General features: G+C 38.6%; 1 protein-coding gene across 3 annotated transcripts; it reads right to left on the bottom strand.

Moving 5' to 3' along the window:
* Nucleotides 1–1047: 1047 nt before the first annotated feature.
* Nucleotides 1048–22459, bottom strand: GEN1 (GEN1 Holliday junction 5' flap endonuclease). 3 transcript variants are annotated; one of them, XM_064411883.1, is made up of 14 exons: nt 22266–22459; nt 19172–19369; nt 17524–17710; nt 16010–16186; nt 13330–13440; nt 11316–11389; nt 10736–10824; nt 9782–9932; nt 9626–9662; nt 9456–9536; nt 8547–8677; nt 5788–5849; nt 5121–5264; nt 1048–4909 (listed from the first exon to the last, which is right to left on the bottom strand). In XM_064411883.1, exons 2-14 carry the CDS (start codon nt 19330–19332, stop codon nt 3504–3506), a joined length of 2811 nt encoding a protein of 936 aa, XP_064267953.1. In that variant the 5' UTR covers nt 19333–19369; nt 22266–22459; the 3' UTR covers nt 1048–3503. The 3 variants fall into 3 exon arrangements, with proteins under 3 accessions (XP_064267953.1, XP_064267954.1, XP_064267955.1); XM_064411884.1 differs by lacking the exon at nt 22266–22459 and adding an exon at nt 21164–22156; XM_064411885.1 differs by lacking the exons at nt 16010–16186; nt 17524–17710; nt 19172–19369; nt 22266–22459 and adding an exon at nt 15153–15201.
* Between the last annotated feature and the right edge of the window lie 85 nt (nt 22460–22544).

Below are 22544 nucleotides of genomic sequence, written 5' to 3' on the forward strand. Positions count from 1 at the left end.
GGTTTGGGCTTAAAGAACTTTTAAGGTTTCCTATGTGATTAAATTAAATTCAGTACTGATGGTAGCTATAATGCAGGATACACGAGCAGGAGAACTGTGCAGAGTGGTTCTGTCACCGATCGTAATTTTGTTTTCTTGAAACAGTTAAAGTGTTTTGTTTCCTGAAGGAAAAAGCGCCAAATCTAGCGCCGAGTTTACGGTTTCGTCAGTAGCACTTGGGTTTACAACAACTCCCAGTAATATTCTAACTGCAGTTTCCTTTTATCTGCTGTTATAATATGGCAGGGCCTGACACCTTTTTAGACATGAAAAGACTATCTTGTCTCAAGTAACAGCTGCCATTAGTCTCTTTTGCCACTCCATTTCCAAGCATCTCGCTTGACACAAGAGCACAGAGCCAAGGCTGTGCAAAGTTAAATAAATCCCTTCTCAAATTAGAAAATTTCTTGGTTAACTATCAAAAGACTTATTATGTTCATCAAATTTTTGTGTTTGTTAGGTAGGTTCACACATGGGTAAGTATTTCAGTAATCTCTACTAATGGAAAAATGGCAATGGGATACAGAGACATCGAGAGGTGATCTTTTAAATTATGTTTTTTCTAGCTCTCTACATATACATTCCATGTAAACAACATTTATTTCCTTTCTTGTTGATTGTAGACCTGAAATAGTAACTTAAAATCCTAAGGAATGCCAAGTAAATGTTTCCCTTTGTCAAGCCATGCTGAACACATGATCTGCATTTAGTGTTTAATGCTGTTTGTAAGTGGAAATAATATTTACCCTGCTAAGACAGAACCTATGGCTCTGCTCTGAATCTCTGTGAGCAGCATTCAAGCTAGAGGGAAGCCAGCAAGTGACAGATCAGGTAAAGCACTCGAGCTAGGACAACAGTTGTGCAGAAAACCTTTCAGAAAATGACTTTAAGAACAGTGAGCCCCTTACCTGCTCCACCTCCACAGTAGCTACATTTTCATTACTTTATATGAAGCACCCTGTTAGAGACTATTCAGAGAGATCAGGAGAGATGATAAATGAAAATCTATTCAGGCTCATGAGGTTGATGCATCAACTGATTTATTCTTACAGGCAGTTTAACATAATCCTGGAGAAACATTCTCTGCAGAAGAAAGCTATGTTACACCTCCTCAATTTACTTAAACATCATTCTCACAAGCGTGAGAGGTTGCAAGGCAGTCAGCACAGTAAAAAGCTCCAAAGAAAAAACATCCCTAATCTTTAGATTGAGTAAATTACATAAAGATGAGAAACCAAAACAATTTAAAAACTGCAATTATCCTTCCGTAATGAATCACAAGTTTAATTCAAGCAACAATCACCCCCAATGATAAATATCTTTATTTACTGCAAGGAGCAGTTACAGCGTAAACAGAGGGCGCATACCACACAGCAGCTTTTTCCCCCCACATCTATTGCTGCTTCATAAGTAGTGGCAGAAAATTGGCAAAAATTTGGATGCATTACATATGAAAAAATGGAGAATTTTCTGTTTTTCATGCTTGAACTGTACTTGTGAAACCCGATTAATTAGCAGGAAAAATCAGCAACATAATATTAACTCTGCAGTTCTTAATATATCTAATTTCTGACTTTTATAACTCACACAATTCTAACAGTATTTTCACCTACTCATCCACTAAAGCAGTCATCTCAAGTAGATTTGGAAAACAAAGAAAATTCCAAAATCCACTCTTGAACCCCTGATTCTAAAGAAAACTCTAAATCACAGAAATTCACACATTGTGGGTGAAACTGAATGATCCCCCAACAAATGAGCACATTCCCATACCCTGGGAGGGAACGAAAGTGAGTGCATTCACATGGTGTTGGCATTTTTATTAATCAAAACCTAAACACTTGATTTCAACTTTCAGTATTCAAAACCATCAGCAAGAAAAAAAAAATCATACATAACCAAAACCAGTGTTTTTCCACACAAAAACCCTCCCATTCAGATCTCTCCATTACTGACCACTGCATAAGGAATGGCTCCTTGCCCATGGCACGGGGGTTGGAACCAGATGTTTTAAAGGTCCCCTCCAACCCAAACCATTCTGTCATACTATGAATCTCTTCCTTTAAAATTCCCAAGTGACTCTTACTCTCCTTCACAACACTGTTCTTCCAGCTACCTTCTCACATCAGCTGGGCACTTATGAGGCCCCAGAAGACAAAGACCATCTTCAAAACTGAAGTTCCCAATATTTTTGATTTTTTTTCTCATTTCCAGAATACATCTCTCATTTGGAAAATCAATTATAAATAAAACTTTTCCATCTTCCCAGAGAGTAAACTAAGAAACTACCATTTTGTCTAATTATAGATTGTATTAGCTATAGGCTACCTGTCTTCCTTAAACACATCTGGAATTCAGCTTCCAAACTTGGTCCTTGACCATGATGAAGAACTGACATTTTCACTAAGGCATGGATATTCTGAATTTCTCTTGTTACCAATATGTCTTGGCAAGAATTGTCTTCCTTCTGGCTGGTGCACAGAAGAAGTTACAAACACCTAATGCAGACAAGGAGGCATTCCTCCAACAGGCAACTGTTGAGAACTTTTTTTGATGTATGAACAGAGATTGCTTCTGTAATAAAGAGGTGGGAAGAGCACCTTCAAAACTGTAATTGTTTCCCCTTTTAAAAAACACTCAAACATTATATTATTCAAAGAATTTGCAATATGATAACTAGAATTTACGTAACTTTCACTCTATTAAGAATGGAAGTGAATTTCAAATGAGATTTCAACCTTTAAGAAAAAAATGCCCTAAATAAATTTAATTAAATTAGTCATCAAATCTCCTTAAATATTGAATATGACAGCTACAACACCAGAGTATCCTTACATGGCTTATTCCACTCTTTGGAAGAGGTGCACCCACAAAGAACAGCTTATTATGGAGCACAGCAGATATAAATTTAGCTAACCTGTGAGGTACATCTGCTGTGTGTCTCTGTCTGGTCCTTCAGAGATGGTCAATACAACCAGAAACACAGGATTTCAAAGCCCATTTCAAAACTTGCAAAATTAAATTAGTGGAGGAGAATGGAGAATTTCAGTTTAAAAACGCTGCCATCACTTTTTCTTATTAGGAAAAACCAACAGCACTGCAGGCACTGTTTTCTAGTAAGTGTTTTTGTAAGCAAGACTAATAGCTGTACACAAAATCTGCACAACTGATTGGGGGGAAAAACTCTTTTTCTTAAATATCTCTCATCCTTGCATACTGTATCCTGATGCTTAGGTATCAAGTTCAGAATGTAAACACACACAGAATGACTGATAGTTGCCTACAGTCAACTGTTTGGCACTTTTGTTAACATTTTAGTTTCAAACTTCAGCTCCAGTGCCAGCACTTCCTATTCATCAAAACTGTGTCCACGTAAGATTGATAGTGCATACTGCAGAAACATTGAGAAAGAACTCTTTAAGAACTGACAATTCATTGCTATCATTATCTATTTTATGGAGAACCTAATTGATTTTGATTCTTGCTTTCAGTCTTTCAGACAGGGGAAGGGGACTGTCTGCCCACACAGAAGTCAGAACAGCACTTTTGTCTTGCTGTGTGGGATCAGAATCCAGTCTTCCAATTGGTCGCTCTGGACTTTGGGAACAATTAACTACTTCTACAGAGGATGGTTTTGGAGCTACTTGCACTGAGAAACTGTTAACAGCTTTCTTCAAATCAGTAATTTTCTTCTCCCTAAATGTAAGGGCTGAGTCACTGTTTGTCCTTTTGCTAGTAACAATGCTATTCTTTTTCTTTGTCAAACATTTTTTAAACTGCCCAGGGTTCAGTTGCCTTTTCTGCTGCTCATAAACCAGGATTTTATCCACATGCCCATCATCACTGTCTTCGCTAGAAGAGCATCTGTTCTGACAGACACTCTTCTTAAAAGAAGCTTTCCAAGTAGTTTTAATACAAGTTTCTTTAATGTGACAGCCAGTTGCATCTGCTGGCTTTTGAGACACTGGAAGCATTTCATACCCAGGATGAAATGTCTCTGGTGTTTGCCCACTGAAGGCTAGAGATGCTGAACCACTTCTAGAAGGGTCTTTTTGCACCATTTCAGCCAGGATGTCAGCTTTTTTGCATGCATCTTGATAGATATGTATGCTGGATTCACTAGCAGAGTTTTTTGATAGAACATTTTTCTTTTCCTGCACTAGGTTATTTAACTGACATGAGGAAGAGACATGATTTCTATCAAGATTCAATGTTTCTTTTGTTTGTTCAAAACAATTCAAAGACTCCAGTTGCACTGCATCTTCAGACAAAGGCTGTGATGGAATGGGAGCCTTCTTAAGTATTCGCTCGCTTAAAGACCACTCCTGAAGTTGTCCCATAGCATCATTTGAGAACACATCACCTTCACTATCAGAATACATATCAGACTGTGTAACATCAGAATATTCTGAGCTGTTTCTTACTGATTCATGACTTAGTGGATGTGAGTATTTTATGCATGTGGTTAAGTCAGCTGCTGGGTCATGGTCATCACCTCCACGGGCTGGTGCAGTGCTGAAGGAGGCTCCTTTCCCATCAGTGCTGCTCAGTTGCAGACCAGCTGGCACAAAGGAAGAGGATGATATCCCTGAATATTTAGTGCATTGTGAGGGCACAGATGAGTCAGCAAGAGCAGCTGCTGGTGCTGACACGTGAACTGCTGTTGTGCAGGAAGCTGAAGGCAATGCTACATCTTTTGATCCAGTACTTCTCAGCTGCGTCTGATCTTCCGGGGGAGTTTTTGTATCTGACATGGAGTGTTGCACAGGAAGAATTCTGTCTGTAGGCTTTAAATTAATTTGAGACAGAAGATTGGTAATTTCATCATAAGAATTTGGTAATTCCTTTTCTTCTGATCTGTTTTTCTTTTCTGAAAAGAAAAATAATAAAAAGTGCACTTTGAATGGCATATAAATCACAGTTCATATTTCTTAGTGCAAAAGTACAGAATAGTAAGAATAAAGCACAGTCCCCTCATCTTGCTTTGGCAGTGTATTGTTCAAGAGTGGAAGAAATGTTTTTTGCTTCTTTGCATTCTGGCAAGACACAAAGATCCATAAGAAATAAGCTTCTGGACTTACTTTTCTGCTTCTTCTGAAGAATGTCTGACTTTTCCACTTGATAGAGGGCAACAACATCAGGATAAGCAGCCTGAAACAAAGACTCTTCTTCTACTGTGACTACAAACAATTCCACAGGCTCATCTTCTGGATCAACATAATGTTCTGAAAAAGTAATGAATGTACTTTTGATATGAATGACATGTCAAAGTAGGGAATAAAAAACCAAAGAGCAAAGAAGGTACATAAAAAGTCAATAGTATGATATTTGAGATTTATCTACAAGTAAAGTATTTTTCTTCCTGCCAGTCTCCTGGCAGAAATGGACACACTACAGGGAGTCTGGCAGCACAGAAAATTTTCTAGCTAGTAAATAGTGACAGCTTTAGGTACATAGTGAAATAAGGTACGAAATACACAGTTTAGGTCTTCTTTACAAGTACCAGAAAAAGTTGAAGACTGAGTCACTTGCTTTCTAGGTAAATCTGTTTACTTTAAAGCATTGCTTTTTTTTCAGGGTACATGAAATTTTGATGCACATTTCCTGTTATTTCCACAGAACAGTTTCCAATCTCGCCCACATTCCATTGCCTTAGAGTGTTGCCAAACTCTTGTCCTCTTTAAAGCTTGATTTTATCTTTTTCTATGAACTGTTTTGTTCCATAATGTACATAGAAACCAGACCCACCTGGTTTTTGCCATTCAATTTCAAAACAAGGAATTCCATTTTTAACACGTGTCTTAACAATCCTGTAAGAAGAGGAAGTCCATTAAATTACTTAAATCTAGACTTAAATCTAAAAATATTTCAATATTCTAATTTGGAATGATTCAGAGGAAAAAATCTCATAAAACTGAAATTACTACATCTTTTAAAAAAATACACTGCCTCTGTACACAGTAAAATTTGTAGTATAGATTTGACCACTGAAACATTTTTATTTGACACTCAGAAGAGCATTCACCAAAATAAAAAAAGCTTTTCTGTAATATACAAACATAATGCAGTGTCCTACAAATATCAGTTTGGTGTCTTCAGCTGACCTACCTGAAAGGCATGTCCTGTGTGACCAACCTGATCTTCTTCGACAGGGTGACCCACTTAGGGGATGAGGGCAAGGTTGTACATGTTGTCTGCCTAGATTACAGTAAAACCTTTGATGCCATTTCCCACAGCTTTCTCCTAGGGAAACTGCCTGCTCATGGCTGGGATAGGTGCACTGGGTTAAAAATAGTTTAGATGGTCAGAGAGGGGTGGTGAGTGGAGTTACATCCAGCTGGAGGTCAGTCACTGCTGGGGCTCCCCAGGGCTCACTGCTGGGGCCAGTCCTGTTTAATGTCTTGATCAGTGACCTGGATGAGGGGATCAAGAGCACTCTCAGTCAGGTCACAGATGACACCAAGCTGGGCAGGAGTGCTGACCTGCTGGAGGGCAGGAAGGCTCTGCAGGGGATCTGGACAGGCTGGACTGATGCTGAGGCCAATGGTGTGAGATTCAACAAGGCCAAGTGCTGGGTCCTGCCCTTGGGTCACAACAACACCTGCAGTGCTACAGGCTGGGGAAGAATGGCTGGAAAGAGAAGAGCAAAAGGACCTGGAGGTGTTGGTCAACAGCAGTTCAACGTGACCAGAGTGTGCCCAGGTAGTCAAGGCCAATGGCATCCTGGCCTGGATCAGTAACAGAGTGGCCAGCAGGACCAGGGCAGTGATGATCCACCTGCACCTGGCACTGGTGAGGCCACACCTCAAATCCCGTGTCTATTTCTGGGCCCCTCACCACAAAGGGTGGTACTGGATCTGCTGGAGCATGTCCAGAGAAGGGCAGTGGAGCTGATGAAGGAGCTGGAAAGGAAAGGAAATGGCCTCAAGCTGTACCAGGGGAGGACTACATTGGATATTAGAAGAAATTTCTTCATGGAAAGGTTGTCAAGCATTGGAACAAACTGCCCAGAGAAGTTGTTGAGCCACCATGCCTGAAGATACCTAATTTAAAAGACATGTAGATATGGAACTCAAGGACACAGTTTAGTGGTGGACTCGTCAGTGTCAGGTTAATGGTTGGACTTCTCCAAACCAAATGATTCTATGATTTTAAGATTCTAATGCCAGAGAAGGCTGTTGTCCTGGACAGTAATTTTCTGAATAACCAGACAGGGTAATTTATATCTTTTGCATGAGAGCATGAAGAGAGATACAACTTGAACTGAGCAGGATCAGTCAGTCACTGAGATTTTTCTAAAAACCTATCTACACCCCAGTTTAGTAGCTTCCTATGCATAAAGAGTAGGATCATGCTGATCCTGCTGAACCATTACTGCATTTTTAAACACTTGCTAACAAAAGAAATCTTCCAGAGCACGCACCATCTTTCTTTTAAACTTCTGAAACACCAGAAAGTGTTATAAACAGAGAATGTCAATGAATTCATTCATAAAGGTAAATGCTGGTAATTTATCTTGCCAACCTATTTAAAAAGCATTCTCCAAACAGTCTCCCCAATATTTTGAAAGATAACACTGAATAGATCAGCATCTCTATAAGTACTAATTCAAGACCATGACACATCAACCTAGAAGTGATACTATCACACTGATATTGACTGTCCTCCTGTGCCCCAAAATTAATGTCTAAAAACCTTGACTAATACAGAAAAATGACTAAACTTCTTCCAATAAAAGAATTGGGGAGGCAGGGAGAATTTGGGTTTCATTTGGGAAACAAAACCATCAGATAAAGTTAAAATAAGTCACAATTCCCTTCACAAAGTGAAGTCCAGATTTGCCAACAGACACTGTAGATTCTAGAAGTTGACTTAAGTTTAAGAAGAGATTAGATCATTAAAAAAAAATAAATTACATTGAGGGCTCACAGAATAAGAAAATGTTCATCCTGGCTCAGTAAATTCCTAAGTAATAGAAATCTGGATAGTGGAAAAGTATTCTGGGAGAAAGCAATTACATGCTTATCTTGCTTTTTCTTTCCTTGTCCATTTTTAGTAACAGTAAACTTGGCCATTCTTACATTTCTAGATGTAGCAGTCCTGAATGAAAAGTAGTGTTGACACATAATACAATGACAGCTGGTAGGTCTGAAAAGCAATCTGAGACTATGACTAAATTTGCAGATGCTCATTTCTACGCCTGAACTCTTATTTTGAGACACAGGATTCAATTAAATGTATGCTAAGAACCTGAGCAGATGACTGAGGCAGATCCAAGGAAAAGGAACCAAAAGCAAACATAGGAGAACACAAGCACTGCCAGTTAGACTGAGACTGCTCTATGTTTTACTTTGTGCAGCAGTAGTAGAATTGGTGCACTGACAAGCACAAAGCTTGAAACAAAGATGGAAGAAAACCATATTTCCTTTTTTTCAGAAAAAAAACTTGTAGTTTTTATCTGCCAGCAGAAGTAAACATATTAAGTTGAAGAAATCAAGCTACATTACCGTATTGCCTGAAGTTGTTTTGAGTCAATGTATCCAGATTTTCTCTGGATCATATCATAAAGTGTCAAAAGTGCTAACAGCTTCTTACAAGCATAATGTTTGGTCCATTCCATCTTCTCTGAAGCAAATAGCTGTTTGTATTGAAAAAAAAAATCCCAAACCTTAGAAACATTCTTTATTCTATTAGATGTCACGCTTAGATAGTTATGTAGTTGGGACACTGGGCTAAATACTTAAAATATCTGGAGTACTTTTATATATTGGTGTAATGCCCAACAACACCTCACTGCCAAGGGAGGGAACAGGTGTCCCTAGCAGGGCACATTCATCAGCTGTCAGTGACAAGCCATGGATCAGTTGTGTGGTGGCAGCAGCAGGGATAAGGCAGGTGTTAAACACCTTGGCAGGTTCACATCAGCTCTGCCAGGAGCTGTGAAAGTTACAGATTTCACATACGAGACAATGAACATGGATCTTCATTAAAGCCACATTGTTCAACTGTGATCTACTCTACTATCTGTAATTCTTACACTGTCATCAAACCCAAAAAATGAAACGTGGTAAGAGATCTGATTTTGCCAATAAAAAAGAAGTAAAAAGAAGAAAACAATGCTAATGTACATATATTAACACCCTCATCCCCCATCTAGCAATATTGGACAATGAAAAACAAAACAATGACAAGTGAGCTTTCTCTTTCTTCCACTCTTCTATCTACCTATTTACAGCAACTGATTTCTTCCAAAGTCTTCAATTTTAGGCTTTCAAAACAGTGAGGTGTATTAAGATGTTGCAGTAAGATTCTTTAGTTCTTATTTCAAATAAAATTACCAGTTAGATCACCATTATCACTTCCTTAGTAATAAATAAAAGACCACAAAGTTGAATATTCAATATTTTGTTACATACCTGAAAGGACAATAAATTTGGCCTTTGACATTCCTTTATGTTGATCAATTTATTCTTGTTTACAAGAAACTCTTGGATAACCTTGAGACAAAACATAAAAGAAACAGTTTAAGAGAGGACAAAAAGCTGAAATTTAAACCAATTGATATTAAGTAGGCTTTTTTTGTTACCTCAGAAAATGGAAAGCCCTCACAACTCATGGCTTTTCTGGAGGTAAAAACAAATGTGTTAGGAACTGAGGACAAATGGGAAAAAATGCAGCATCTAAATGCTCACCCCGCATGTGAATGCAGGGAAAAGCAGTTAAATTTTCAGGCCATTCCTACTTTCTGATACTGTCCTCCACTGCATTTGCTTGTTTCACTCGCTCCCACCGATGCCATGCACAGGGGCAGCAGTGTTTGGAGTCACTGGGCTTGCAGCATCTCACACTTTCACAGAATTTACATCCATTGTGCTCGTGTTCCTTGTGAGATCCTATAGCAACAGACACAAAGAGAGGAGAAAAGGGGTTCTGAAAATCTCCAAACCTATAAAGGCAATATTACAAATACAAAGCTCAGAACATGTAAGAATGTGATGTGAATGGCAACTGTAAGCAGATCTGAGTGCATTAGCTGCATTTATGAATTTATAGTAAAAACTGAAAAAGACATGCAGGCTTTCATTCTTCTGAAGACTTTTTCCCTCAACAGTTTCAGATCTTAAGCTGGAAACTTATTATCAAAAACTACAGAAGTAATGTGTGATAACCTGGAAAACACATATAAGTAATATAGTTGAATCAGGTTTTTCCTTCACCAAATGATGGACTTGAATGAGTTCACTGATCAAAGATAATACCAAAATCAGGGTCTTTGGGATTAATTTCTTCTTGAAGAAACACTGCCAAATACCTCATCAATGAGATGAAATTTCGTCCTCTTGATGCAGGATCAATTCCAGCAACTAAAGAAAGAGTTGCTAGGCAGTATAGAGTATAACATGCTGTCTTTACTGATCATGTTAAAAAGGCAAATATCTGGGATCCCACCACAGCATTATGATAACATTCTATCTGCTGTCAACTAGTTTCACATTTGAAGAAAATTAGTCCCGAGCCTTAGAAGTGTTTATATAAGGGTACATATGCACAGTATTGAAAACATGAAGATGGAAGCTGAAAAGCATTTTAACACTAGTAGAAAAGAAAACAAAATCCAATAAAACAAAACTCATCACCCCATAATAAAAAGTAAACAATTAGGCTAAAAGTACAGCCCAGCACTTTTCACACTGACCTGGATGATGGCACTGTGAACAGTGAATTACCCTTTTAACCAAAGGTGGATTATCATCATACTGACATTTTTGCTTCCACTGCTCAAACCTGAAAGGATGATGTTAAAAGGATCAAGAAATATTTTTAGCTTTCACACTTAAACCACTGAAAAAGAATTTCTTTATACTTGTCAAGCATTTATCCAAGAAACAGTTTCTCAACTTATGAAACAAGGGTCTTTTACGATACATCATGTTGGATTTCTAGCATTGACACACACATTATGATAACAAACACAGAAAGCACTTGGTATCTCAACTCCTAATCCACAACCCAACTAAAAATCAGCAGGTCTCATCAGTCCCTACAACTTTCACTCCAATATATCAACTTATACCTGCTACCTCAAGAGTTAGGTGCCAGCTCATGTTCAAAAAAAACATAAGACTTGCCTAGCAAAACAATTCCTTTAGCAAACACAAGGTAAGGAACGTGGTAACGTCCTCCCTAACTTAAAGTATTACAAACATTGTCTTGGAGCTGAAGTACATACTATTAAGTCTTTGAATAAAAAACACTTACGTAAATTTCCATTTTACCTTTGCAATAAGTTTTGACCTTGCAGAGTCTCAATTAACTTTAAAGCTTGCTCCTTCCCAACTCCTGGAACACCCTATAGTGAAATATGAAATATTATTTAATTACAAACAAAATATTCATATTCTCACAAAAACATCTTTATTATATAGTGTAGAGAAATTACAAAAAGTGATTCCAGATGTTGAGAATAAATTGAGAAAAATATTTTTGATTAAGTTTAAGCGCAGAGAAGGTGACAGATTACAGCTGTACTGCCAGTGTAACACACAAGCTGTTCTAATGCTCAACAGCACCTGAGATAAAACAAGGCAAAGAAGGAAGTAAAAAGCAATAATAAACTAAAAGAAGTCCAATTCAGAAAAGAGAAGTTACAACGAAGTAGAGAAACACTGGCACGGGTTGCCCAGGGAAGTGGTAGATGCTCCATTCTGGAAATATTCAGGGTCAGGTTGGAATGAGGCTCTGAGTGACCTGGTTTAATTAAACATGTCCCTCACTGCAGGGGGGGTGGACTTTGGACTAAATGAACTTCAGAGGTCCCCTCTGACCCAAACTACTGTATCAGTCTATGATTTAAAACACACACACATTGCTTTCCAGTTCTTTCCATCTTCACCCTATTTTGCCAGGAATCAATACACCTGATTATGAAGATTGTATTGAGTGTACTTTCTACAGCATCATTATGAATAAAGCTATTTTTATTCAGTTGTAATGGCACAACTGAATACATACAACCATATAAAATAAATCTATATTTCAAACCAAGTCCTCATTGGACTACAGTCAAACATTCAAGTAAAGTCAGATATTCAGTTTCTGCAAGGAAAGGGATATTTTGATGTATTTTCAACAAAGTAAGTGCAATTATAGCGTGGTATTCTCATTTACCTGTTCTGCCAATCTCCATTCCCAATGCACTCCTATAATTCAGCTTTCTTTACAAGTTTCTGTCTTCATCTACTCTGCTGAGCTGCAATAATTCAAAGGATCTATCTGGCATCACATAATTGTGACAATTTAAGGCTATTTAAGAACCTGGCATTCCAGGAACTGCTTTGGTACAATAACCACTGATTATCCACTGTTTTTTTTACTCCCTCTCTTTACACAGTAGTAACAAACTATTTAAAGATTCCTATAACAGAAACAAAATTTAAAAAAAAAAACCAAAACAAAAATAATGAAAGGTTTATTTTTTCCAGCAGTATCAATTGTTTAAAGGATAGTTTTATCAAGCTGGGACACAATTATTTAAGAATAACTAGATATCTGCTGCAAGCCTGAATGGAAGCAATCATTGCCTGAAGTCACTACATGATGAACTGTATGGAAATCAAGTTTCATCTCACTTCTTCTCCCTTTCAAATAGCCATTACCACAGCTTCTGTTCAAAGTCTCAAAAAAGAATTCAAGAGTTTACAATAAAGAACAAAAAGAAAGAAGTGAAGTAGTAATGAGTGAGATTCCTCTCAATTAATTAGGCAAACTTCCAAATAGATCACTTCTAATTCTTTGTAAATTATATATTTATGAACAATGGAACAGGAATACATCCAAACTGCATCCAGAAATTCCTTTACTAATAACTACAGCTCAAAACCACCACTACTAAGTCTTCCAAAGAGTACAGACAAAACCATTTTTTCTCATTTTCCACAGCTCCTCTGCCAGGGATGCACTTGTATGTGACTTGTTACACAGCATCCTCATAAACAATGGAGCTCTCACACCTTGGCCCAACATAATCAGCATCTAAACTTTTGCCTTCACCTCCATTATAGAAAAGGTTTGGAATGAGATAAAACAGTCTTAGAGAGACTGATGTTCATGAACCATTTTAAATACCTTTAGCCTTTTACAAATAGAATTTACAGTGACTTCCTACACATCTACTGGATCTCAGTAATCATGCATTGCATAAGCTTTCCCAGCATGCACATCTCCCTTGATACACTTTGTTGTTTTCCAAGACAGTGTAAGCACCAAATAAAAAATAATTATATTGCTTACTTTTGGAAGATAATCACAGCCCAGAAGAACTGCTAGCCCAATCAAAGACTCTCTGTCACAACTGAGTTTCTCTTTAATAGAGGACATTGTGTAACAGTCAAGATGTGGATCCTGCAAGAGAAATTTATTACATATTTCTGTTACATCTGTTACAGGGAAGAAACTGCCCTGAGTCATTCAATTGGCATTGCTTACACCCCTATTCACCCACACCCACAGGAAAGGGTTCTACCCCATAAGAGGGGTCTAATAGAAAAAAAAATAATTGCCATTAAAATTTATAGTCCAATGCATGGACACCACATGAACAACTACAGTTCTGCAACTTCAAGTACAGGCATCAACTGTTGAAAGAAACTAAAATAAACCAAGAGCTCCATCACACAGCTGGATAACCATTTCACATGATGGGTGAGGAACTGTCTCACAGGTCAGACACTAAGAGTCACAGTGGATAGGGTTAAATCAAGCTGGCAACTTCTCACAAGAGGAATTCCACAGGGCTCCTATGCTCAGCCTACTTCTACTTCAACCTTCATTATCATCCTGAAGGTGATACCAAAGGGTTAATTAAATTTCAGGATTGGAAGGAACACTAAACTGGGAGGAGTTGTTGACTCCCTGAAGGGCAGAGAGGCAAACTGGAGAGATGAGTGCTCACCAAGCATATGAAATTTCACAAGGGGAAGTGCTGGGTCCTGCACCTGGCAGGGGCAGCCCTGGCTGTGTGCACAGACTGGGCAATGAGAGGCTGGAGAGCAGCACTGCAGAAAGGGACTGGGGATCCTGGCTGATGGCAAGCTGAACACGAGGCAGCAGTGCTCTGGCAGCCAGGAGGGCCAACCCTGTCCTGGGGGCATCAGGGACAGCATGGCCAGCCAGGCAAGGGAGGGGATTGAGGGGATTGTCCTGCTCTGCTCTGCACTGGGGCAGCCTCACCTCGAGTGCTGGGGGAAGTTTTGGCGTGCCATAATATTAAAAATTCCTTCAGTCATTAGAGAGCATCCAAAAGAGGCAACAAAGATGGTGAAGGGACTTGAGGGGAAGCTGTATGAGGAGTGGTTGAAGTAATTTGGTCTGTTCAGCCTGGAGGAGACTGAAGAGAGACCTCACTGCAGCCTTCAACACCCTCACAAGGGCAAGAAGAGGGGCAGACACTGATCTCTGATCTTTTCACTCTGGTGACCAGTGACAGGGCTCGAGGAAGCCGCATGAAGCTGTGTCAGGGGAGGTTTGGGTTGAGCATCAGGAAAATGTGTTTCACCCAAAGGGTGGCTGGGCACTGGAACAGCCTCCCCAGGGAAGTGGTCACAGCACCAAGATACACCTTGTTCAAAAAGTGTTTGCACAAGGCTCGCAGGCACGTGGTGACTCTTGGGCTGTCCTGTGCAGGGCCAGGAGTTGGACTCAATGATCCTGATGGGTCCCTTCCAACTCAGTATAGTCTATGATTCTAGGTGTTTTTATTGTTTATTACCTGTAGAAAAAAATGTGGCAAAACTGACATTATCAAATCCTAGTGGCTGTGCCAAGTCATTTCAGGAAGTGAAGTTTTTAAAATGCATGTAAACATTTCAATGTACTACTTAAGTAACACAAAAGAACAAAAATGTTATCTAACATATTAGGCATAAGCTAAAGGGACTCAAATACAAAATGGAATCAAGACTAACATGAATTAAAACATAGGTCACTGTCTTCTTCCTCAATCACAACAAAAAAATCCCCCCACAAGCCAACAAACCAAAGTGATCCATTTTGCCAGAACAGCTGCCCCTGACAGTGTGCCCCCTGCACACTCACAAATTATTTTTTATGCTGACCTATATATGTAACTAAGTACACCTGTAAGGTTGAGCTTTCCTTCACTGTTAGTGATAAATGACAAGGAAGCTGAATGAAACCACCAGGTCAAGGAAGAACTCAAACATGGTGTCACCAAAGTAAATAACCTTCCATCAACCCTATTTTTTTTGAGTTAATTACTTGTAGTGCACTTCTTTTGTTCTATTGATTTTCTCATATCTCTGATGTATTTTTTCGACAAGTCTTTCAGATGAACATTATAAATTACAGAAATGTGGGGTAGCCTTTCACCATTTCTGGAAAATTGTATTCTTAAGAAATGAACACTTCAGTTTAAGGCCATAAATTATTTGGTTTTTGAGTGGTCACAAAAATTGATTGTGATACAGATGTACAATCCCTACACTATTCATATTCAATTGGGACAGACAGCATTAATTGCAAGGATATTGATAATAAAATGAACCTGTAAGATGCAAGTATGAGAACACTTATTAGACCCAGGAGGCTGATTACTCTCATATGACCTAAGGGTAAAATTTATAGAAAGCAATTACTTCACTCATCTTCTCCACAATAAAGGAGGAAACAGGAAAAAAAAATTGCTATTTAGCTTTATATGAGACACCGCAGGGTACTTACTACAAGCACAGGCAATATTACCCTGTTCTCAGTAGTTTTCCTCTCACAGCCAATACAAGAATTACCAGTGAATCAAATAAAGTGTTTGTGTCTTAAACATACTATTTTAAACAAACTCAACTACTACAAGGTAAGTTTAATAACATATACGTATTTTTTCAAGTCCTTTCTTTCTATTTACACTTCTGTAAAGAGCCTATAGAAAGGGTGGGAAGAGGGTGAGGTACATCACCTTAGCATTCATGGCAAAGTTCCTATAAACTGTTTGAGCTCCATACAAGAAAACATCTCCATCATTGGTAATGCAGCCATCAACAAGTCCTTTTGCATTTAGGTAGGCACACATTGCCTCTGCTTCTCCAGCTGCTTGAACCCAAGGGACACCTAAACACTCCAGCAGTTCAAGACACTAAAAGAAGGAACACAAAAGGAAAGAGGCTGAATGTTGAGTTATTAAATTCACTTATTAGCATGCATTTTCTCAGACACAAGTGCATTTAAAAACTGCTGCTGTTGTTCTGCCAATGTAACACCTCATCAATGAAAGCACTACTTCAGCAAAAAATCATTTCCTGTATCAGTGAAAAGGAGATATCCACAAAGAGCTACGTATTAATTACAGGACTTGAACACAGCGTGATTAATGGCCGCTCCTTCATGAAAATCTTTACACTTTATATAGATATTTAGGATGTTTTCCTAAATCAGAGTAGTAACAAAGGGGAATTTATCTTTGAGCAGTAATGCTGTTTACTCAAGCAGTAATGCTGAGCCAGAACAGACATCTTCCAACAGGTGCCAAACTTCCCAAGAATATCAAGCAGAAAAGTTTAATGCTGTCATCCTACCAAGACTGGACCACTGTGCAAGACACACCGATGTATACTTAAAAATTTCAGAGAAAGTATTTTATTTTAGAATAAAACATGAATTGGTGTGTACAATCTAGTGAAGCCCTGAGTGCCCATAAATTATACTTCATAGAATTTTGAATAGACAAAAATGGTTAATGGGGTGGCAGCATATGAAGAAGTGTGGATACTAACACCATAAAGAACAGCAAAGTTAAATTTTGCAATTATGGTTGTCAATCACAACAGCACAACATGCACAGTAAAATTGTTCTGACACTGTTTGTCTTCTACAACACTTAACAAATGCTGTAAGGCCTGACTTCAAAGGCGCACATTCCTTCAAACCTCAAAACATTGTTTACATTTTTTGTGTATAGAGCTGTGAGACACTGAAAATATTAGGGATTAATGACTTAAACAACTGGCCATTTGAAAAATCAACAGGTGCTTTGCTGAGGCCACGTTTGCACCCCCAGCAGGAGAATTTTTGGGTGTGTGTTGGTGAAACCTCTGATCCAGTATGACACAGGGGGTGCACACCCACCGTGGAAGGATGCCAACAAAAAAACAGCCTTTGTTTAGCAACAAGCTGGTTTTTGAGCTGGGTGAGGCCAATAATAACCAAATCCTGTGAGGTGGGATAATGCTTTTTTTTATCTTGCCAATTTCCTCCTTTACACAACTGGCTCAGGTGTAAAAGATGTAGGCACCAGTCATTCAGTGTCATTCCACCCTAATCTGTCCCAAAGGAATCTCTTAACAAGAACCTCAGTTACCTGGCCTTCAGGGGTGGGTTGTAGCAAAAGCTGTCAATTATTTCAAGCTCCCGTATTTAATTTGGTTATGATTTTTGTCTACCACATTAAAAATACTTCAACATTCAGTTACTTACCTCTTTTAACATAGCTTTAAATAAAGATCTCCCTGTCCCTACAGCTCCAGCTTTCCTCGAAGGCCCGTAGCGCATCTCATTCCTCTTGCTCATGGTGTCTGCTTTCAGCCTGGGGGCCTCTCCCTCCATGACAAACACTAGTTTAATTCCCATTGATGTAAAGAAAGAGAACCGAAAAAATAGGTTTCTGGAAAAAAGCAAAGTGTTCCAGAAGCTGAACTATTTGTGAAGACTCATTTCTTCAGACATTTTCCTTGTATTTTCCTGGCACTACCACTGGAAAAATCCTAGCGTTGTCTTTACCTCTAATGATTTTCTCACCCCAAAGCTAAACAAACCCGTGATCTATATTCCTGTCTTAAGCTGAAATTTTCATACTATGAAATTGTAGCAGCTTTACAAAATTCCCAAGAAAATACCATATAAGGACAGAAAGGATCTTTTTCAGGTGTAAAGACGTAAGCAAACTTAAAAGGCTTAATAAAAATATATTCAATATCCAAAATCTGCTTCCAAACACATATTTACATTGATCATTTAATATTAATTATTAACCCCAAATCTATCAATACAGGTACACCTGAAGTGACTGAATGCTGTAGTATTGGACAGACTTCTAGATACCATTACCATGTCAATTTATTTCTTATGCAAACCAGCACCACTGAGGGGTAGAGTTTTTACAAGACTGCAGTAATAAATATTTGGACTACAACAGTAAAATTAACAGTAGTCACATCAAACAGCATATGCTTTTACCAGTAATTCCAGCATCAATCTTTCAAAAGGAGTAGATCAAACATTTGTATCTCTTTGACAGACATGGAGAGATCATTGCGCTAATTTAATTTTGTACAGTTACTACCAGCAAAAAACAGTAAGCTTGTCTTTTGAGGTTACTTCTATTTTCACAAATGATGTACAAAACATCAATCCATACAATAAGTTACTCAAAAATACAAATTCTCAAAAAAAAAATTCAACTGTCTGAAAATATTTTTTTGGTAGAAATCTGTTCAACCCTTTGTCTTGCTTTGGATGTCTGGACTGATGCTTCCATTCCACTGCACACAGGACATCCTACCAGACTAATGTAATGACTTTGCTAATGCTGCCAGTTTTACAGTTAATTATCCATTTGAGTTTGTAAGTATAAAACATTTTAAGACATTATTCTCAGAAAATGCTGAGATTTTTTATTATGCTGAATTTTATATCATGCTGAATTCAACAGAAGCCACAGGAGTGTATAACACCATCTAGTAAGTCAGTATTCTACACTGGTAACTAACAAACACTGATGAAAATCTGTGTTTCATTATTGTTAACACTGTTTGCAGAGAACAGGGCTTTGAAATTATAGATTCTTAGACATGCTCATTCCTTAGACAAGTCATGTAAACTAAAAATATATACATATTCCTCAAGTTTGTTCAAATGCCTGAAGAATGATTTAAATATATTTAAGTCAACATGGGGGTCTACTTAGAACCAACTTCAAACCCTTTACATATGTAGCATAAGTGACAACTAAATCAAAACACCAGTCATATGAACTTCAGAGCTACTCTCAGAAGTCTATTGAATAAGTAACATATTTAAATTATACAGCTCCAAGACATTTGGCTCGAATAATTGATATGGATACCTGAGATGTGGCTTGGTAACTACTCCAACCATCTTTTTAACGGTCTGTGCTTCACACACCCACAAACTTAAATCAACAGCAAGTGTTTTCCCTCTGAGACTGCTCATGTTGACAGGTTGTCTCACAGGCTCAAGGATTTGCCACAGGTAAGTCACTCCCATTGTTTTTGCTTCCTTGTTGTCAGAAGGTAGATTTTAACTGTGGAGACCAAACAAAACAAAACAGTTTCAGCATATGACATGAAGTGAAGCATTATGACTGTGAGGTTCAGAAGATAAATATATATGCCACTATAAGTTCTACTTTTTTAAGGCAAGAACTTGCAAGTCCAAGTCCACTTCCAAGACTTCTAAGTGTAGTGACTCCAGTTCACAGATGGTTTATTACCAAATACCTTCTTAGGACAGAACACCTGCATTACTAATAAGCTGAACATAAATAAAACCAAACTCCGTTAAGGAAAAGAAAAAATAAACAATGAAAAAATTATTAATTTCCAAGTCTCATGTGTCCCTTACATAAACACAATCCAAGTTTTATTAAAAAACAAACCAGAGAATTCTTAAGGAAATTACTTCCTGATTTGAGGTAGGATTCACATTAAAATTTTCTGTTAAAATAGAAGTAGCTTACAGCTATTTGAGGAATATTTACAATGACAACAGAATTCAAACTTTCCTTGCATTTCAAGATGACACAAGAGGGGTCAACACCCAGAGATTGTGACTTGGGAAATTCAAGTCGGTGTTCAGGGAAAAAAGATGTTATTGCTGCTGTGGTTGCTCACAGATGGCATTCTTAACATCCAGCTGCCATACTGTCCTACTTTTAATCCAGGGCTGATGGAAGCCTCTCTGAGCAGGAAATCAGCAGTGACTGGCACGGAAATTTGGGAAGAGAACTCCAATGTAGTACTAATAAGGAGGCATTACTCTATTCTGGCCTGGATGGCTGGGGAATAGCTCTGTGCAACATGCACACCTGGCTCAGGATGGTGCACCTCCTTCTTGGCCAGGATATCCAGGATATTCATCAGAAAATTGTTACTTTTCTGAACTTCTTACTCAGGGCACAGAGTCCAAACTTACCACTTCAGGTAATCACAGAGCCCTTAAACAGGATTGGGCCAACTTGTTACAAAGCTCTCAGTGCAACATGATGACTTCTGAATTTCCTTTCCAAGCAAATGTCCTGGCATTTCTAACACTGACTGCAGAAACACTGTGTCCATTCTGGTACTGTGTGACCAGCACTACCTATAATGCACACCAGTGGAAAACATACACCCACTAGGAGGTATATCTCTGTCTTATATAACTTTAGTTACACAGCTCCACTCTCCATGGTACCCCATTACCACACCCATTTTCTTCTGTTTTCGTTATTCTTCTGGTTTTCACACCTTGCCAGTTTTACACGAGGCCTCTAGCACATACTCTACTTTCCACCCTCACAATAATACCAATTTATTCCTGCACTGTCCTATGGTACAGGGTTTGTCTCATGCTTATTTATCTTCTCTCTCCTCTCCCAATATTAGAATATAAAAAGCAAATACAACTTGGAATGTTTTGTATTTCTTTCTGCTTTTGACACTACTGTACACTCAGATAAATTAAAATGCTCCTTTGAATAAATCAGACTAGATGACCTACCAGTGCTCAGAGAGCTGCTTAAGACACGTGAGAAGCTAAGCCACTGTGTGGTCTCTCACATTTAACACCAGAGTCTGTCAGAACAGCACGCCTGCTTTTGGAGGGTGCATTCTTTTATACTCTAATTCTGTTTTAAAGCAAGGCAACTATTCAATTCCAGGTTGTTTTTAAACCAACTTCTCAATAAGATTTACTTTCAACAGAATTTAGGTCTTTAATCCATTTCTTTAACTACTACAATGACTCCACCTCACTTTAGTTGTATGCAGAAGAGTATTGCTTTTGTTATTGTACGTCAAGCACATAAAAATTAGTTAAAAAGACAAATCAAACATACAACTACATAGTACAACTTCTTGAAGTCCAGGATAATCAGTTTCTCTGATGCACAGGGGACGTATCCAAACCTTCTCAAAAGACAAGCATAATAATTCATCTTCAGTGAGAGAACACCTAACAAAGAAGGAAAATGTCTTTTTGGTGTTAGAATTTGGTTTCCACTAGTCTACATCAATAAAATTTCTTAAAAAAACAACTGTTAGTCAGTTTCTAAATATTGTTATGGAGTGTCACGTAGTACTTAATGGGAAAGACAAATACACTACAAATACCCTACATCTGGTTAGATTATAAATAATAATAAAAAAGCATAAAAATTAAAAACTAAAAAAAAGGCCAACTTTTTCACTGTAATAAAGTATAGCTATTTGAGGACTTAAGTTTTTCACATCACATTGATTATCTATCTAATGATGAGTTATGGAAGCCTGCAAGACTAATAGCAGTCTTTGTTTTTTTTCAGTGTATTTCACAAAATATTTAAATTTGAATTCAGTGTACAAATAGCTCAACTACTCTTAACATGAATGATCTGTCTACTCGGATTTGATTTAACAGCTTCGCTCACCACAAGCCTCCAACCCGAGAGAGATGGCAACTTCCAAAGAAGCAAGACTGACCTTGATTTATTTTCATATACTTAGAAATCACTGAAGACCGTTAACAGTAAACATAAGCATCCCCCTGCAAAACCTTCTCAATGTCTCTTTAGGCCAGAACGTGCTAAACCTATAGAGCTATACTATAACTATACACTGTAACACTATAGAGTGCTTTAACACTACACTCTACTTTACTAAGTTTTTTTACTGCCAGAAATGCCACTTACTTAAAAACAAGCACAGAAAGCATTTAACGCTGAAATTCAATTAATACAGAGATAATTTCACACATGACCAAGGTAACTCGCAAAGTTAACACATATATTTTAAGTTTCACCCAGGGTTTTAACTTTAAAAAGTTAAGTTTAAGTTTCACCCTCGTTTAAAAACGAAGAAAAACACGGCAGAGGAAACACGAAAGCCCTGACGTTTTTAACAACTGTCCCCCTCAATCTCTCTGCGTTACCCCAGCAGAGCTTTGCCAATAAACCTGCGCACCGATGGACAGCAGCAGCGTTTGCAGATTCCGGCGGGACGAGCACAGCCCCGAGGCCGGGACGAGCACAGCCCCGAGCCGCTGCCGGCCCGCGAAGCGCCCGGACGCGCGGGCTCCCCTCACGCAGCGTTTGAAACTCCCGCCCCGCTACGCCCACAGGAACAGGCGTGCCCGAGCGCCCCTGGGCTGCCGAGCCTTGGCCCGGGAGCGGGCCCGCCTCCGCGGGGCCCAGCGGGAACGCCCGGCCCCGTGAGGGCCCCGTGAGGGCTCCGCCGGGCCCG

Source organism: Passer domesticus, chromosome 3 (genome assembly GCF_036417665.1).
Source record: "Passer domesticus isolate bPasDom1 chromosome 3, bPasDom1.hap1, whole genome shotgun sequence".
In the NCBI taxonomy this organism is placed as follows: domain Eukaryota; kingdom Metazoa; phylum Chordata; class Aves; order Passeriformes; family Passeridae; genus Passer; species Passer domesticus.

Excerpts from the sequence above, each read along its gene's own strand:
- GEN1 (XM_064411883.1), bottom strand. The coding sequence starts at position 19,332 with ATGGGAGTGACTTACCTGTGGCAAATCCTTGAGCCTGTGAGACAACCT. Across the intron at positions 16,187-17,523 it reads TTAAAGCTATGTTAAAAGAG|TGTCTTGAACTGCTGGAGTG; the intron begins GTAAGTAACTGA and ends TCCTTCTTTTAG. Across the intron at positions 9,933-10,735 it reads TTCACAGTGCCATCATCCAG|GATCTCACAAGGAACACGAG; the intron begins GTCAGTGTGAAA and ends CTGTTGCTATAG.